Source organism: Athene cunicularia (assembly GCF_003259725.1).
Source record: "Athene cunicularia isolate RWA chromosome 26 unlocalized genomic scaffold, athCun1 chr26_part2, whole genome shotgun sequence".
Taxonomy (NCBI): Eukaryota; Metazoa; Chordata; class Aves; order Strigiformes; family Strigidae; genus Athene; species Athene cunicularia.
The window spans coordinates 2575310-2578153 of NW_020799137.1; the positions used below are offsets into that span (position 1 = coordinate 2575310).

Sequence of the window (2844 nt, forward strand, 5' to 3'; positions counted from 1 at the left end):
AGTGCTTCGGTTTCCTAAAACGAAGAAGCTGCGTCAGAAGAGAGGAGCGGCTTCGCTGGTGGCTGGATGAGACTGGAGCATCCTCCCCCTGCCCCGGCCGGGGGCACAGCTCTGCGGGGAGCAACGGAGAAATCGTGGGGGGACGTCTGCGGAGTGAGGGGTGGTGGTCCTGCCGGAGCCGAGTGGAGGAAGGAGAAAATCGGAAAGGAGAAGGAAGGAAGAAGAGGGTTTCCTTGGCTGTGGGGCGGCCCGGGGGCAGCGGGGGCATGGGGGGGCTATTTGTAAGGCCGGAGGAAGCTGGAGACTTTGGAGCGGAGGAGTTTGATGAAGGAGCGGGGCAGCATCTCCTTGTGTTTCTCCGTGTACTTGAAGTAGTTCTGGGGGTGCGCCAGCACGTCGAAGAAAGCTTTGATGAGCTTCTTGTCCTGCAGGGATGCCAAGCCAGAGGTGTGTGGGGGGGGGAATCACCATCCCACCCTGTGCTCCCCCTGCCCTGCTCCAAACCAAAGCCATGGGCACAGCCCGGGGGTACACCCGAAGAGAAGGATGCTCCTGCACACTGGCACCCCCCTGAGCCCCAGGCAGCGAGGATCTGGCGGGGACACTCTCACCTTGAGGATCTCCTGGTGGTTTTCGGAGGCGTAGAGCCTCCCGTCCCGCACGATGTCCTCCACCAGCTGCTCATAGTCCTCTGCAACACCAACCGGGAAACACCGTCAGGGCACGAGCTGTCACTTGTTCCCAAACCTCTGGTCCCCATCCCTGAGTCCACTCCCCCCACACACGTGGGAGAGGTGAATTGGGGGTGACCCAGGTACCAAACTGGGCAGGGGGGCACCGGCACGCTGGGATGGTGTCCCCCCGTGCCCTGTGCTCACCATCATAGGTGACGTAGGGGATCTGGAAGCCCCGGGCACTGTTGGCTTCACTGGTTTTGAAGTTGATCCACAGTTTCCGAGAGCGGGCGGTGAAGGCGATGGGCCTCTCGTAGGTCTGGCACGTCTCGTAGGTGGTGATGGAGGATGGGGAGGCTGCAGGGGAACGGCGAGGGGCCACGTGAAGCCGGGGGCCCATCGGCAGAGCTATCTCCAGGTTTACCATGCTTAAATGCTCAGGGCAAAGGGGTCACCAAGGGTGGGGATTGTCCATGTTCAGCAAGGCTGAGCCCCCCCTCAACCCTCACGTTGCATACCAGGGACGTTGTTATTCCTTCCTTGCTCTGGAAAGCTCCAAATGGGGCTTTTGACCCCCAAAAAGGAGTGCTGAGACCTGGGTGTACAACCCAGCCCACGCTCTGCCCATGCACGTCCCCCTGATCCAGCAAGTCACTGGGGTGGCAGGGCGGTGCCGATCTCCCTGCTCACCCAGTTCCCTAAGATCCCCTCCTGCCGCTGGGGGACACAGCTTCTTCCCTTCACACAGGGCAGCTCTGCCAAACCCCAGCCTCTTCCTCCCCCAGCCTCTCCCCTGAGCACCACGGCGCGCTCGGTTACCTACAGTTTTTCCGCATGACCAAGACGTCGCCGCACTCATCCTCGGAGGGGAGGAAGATCTCCGGCACCACGATGAGGATCTTGCGCTTGGGCGGGGGGTTGATGTTCCAGGTACACTCCACGTTGGCGGGGTAATTCCCCGGATAGTTGGGGGACTCGATGTAGCCTGTGTACTCGCCCAGCTCCCCCCCGCACTGCCGGTCTGCAAGGTATGGAGAGCCAGTTCAACTGGGAACCAGTGCAATGAGCACTGGGAGGGTGGGAGTTTACTGGGCAAGGGGGGAAGTGCTCTATTAGCACTGCTCCGTCCATCCCTCTGGCCTGCCTGCACGCATAACGCACAGAAATGACCCCAAACTCTACTTTAGGGGATTTGTATATACTTTTGAGGATCCCAGTTCACGCCATGCCTGTCCCCCTGCCTCCATCGGACCCCAGCTCGCCTACTTTTGCACTGGGACACGGAGGTGGAGCCGTCGAAGTCGGTGGTGGTGTTGCCAGGACAGGAGATGCAATAATTCTGCCGAAAATCGGGCTGGTAGGTGCCCACGGCGCAGCGGATGCAGCGGTGGACACTCGTGTTGTAGTAGTGCCCAGGGGAGCACTGAACTGCGGGGGGGGATCAGAGAGGAAAGGGGGCTGCGTCAGCCACCGGCACGACCCCTGTTGGGTGCCCCCCCCCTCGCCAGGGACCGGCTCTGACCTACCTTTGGTGTCACAATCTTGGAAGGAGAGGGCTCCTTCGTGGCGGGTGGTCAGCCCCCCGCCGCAGGGGAAGCAGAGCGCCCGCCCCACCTCGGGCTGGTAGGACCCACGGGGACACGGCTGGCAGGGCTTGAAGCCATCGGCCGAGTGCTGGCCGGGGGGACACTGACCTGCGGGCACAGGCAGTGCTCAGTCCTGGCACCCCGAACGCCCAGGGCTCTCCCGCCCTGTGCCCGGCTCCTCTCCCCCCCTGCCCCCCCAGCCTTGGCAGCATCACTATATCCAGAGCAGGTCCCCTCGAAATGATAAACCCCCAAACCCACAACTCCTGGGGATGCTCAGGGCTTTCCCCTCTTCCGGATGGGGGCTGAGGGCTGATGGTTGAGGTTGCAGCCCTGGACAAGCCCGAGTGCCTCCCAGCGCCCCCCCGTACCCCCCTTACCCGTGCAGCCGGTGATGTTGGTGGCTCCCACGGGTCCGAACGCGTCCCCGCGGGGACACAGGTCGCAGGAGAGCTGCCCTTCCTTCTCCTGGTAGGTGCCGGCGGGGCAGGGCACGCACTGCTCCGTCTGCCCGTGGTAATACGTTCCCTGCGAGCAGCTGACTGAGAGCCGGGGGGGGACGTCAGTGATGCGGGGGGGGGGCT

At 62.9% G+C, this 2844-nt stretch overlaps 1 protein-coding gene across 1 annotated transcript in view; it reads right to left on the reverse strand.

The window, feature by feature from the left end:
• Positions 1–12: 12 nt before the first annotated feature.
• The window catches only part of SCUBE3 (signal peptide, CUB domain and EGF like domain containing 3), a 33263-nt gene continuing 30431 nt past the window's right edge, over positions 13–2844 (reverse strand). The window contains exons 14-20 of the mRNA XM_026864378.1: positions 2641–2842; positions 2201–2368; positions 1941–2102; positions 1498–1695; positions 879–1031; positions 612–691; positions 13–425 (exon numbers count right to left, since the gene is read on the reverse strand). Of these exons, the coding sequence (XP_026720179.1) occupies positions 276–425; positions 612–691; positions 879–1031; positions 1498–1695; positions 1941–2102; positions 2201–2368; positions 2641–2842 (1113 nt within the window). The 3' untranslated portion in view covers positions 13–275. The remainder of the gene's footprint in view (positions 426–611; positions 692–878; positions 1032–1497; positions 1696–1940; positions 2103–2200; positions 2369–2640; positions 2843–2844) is intronic.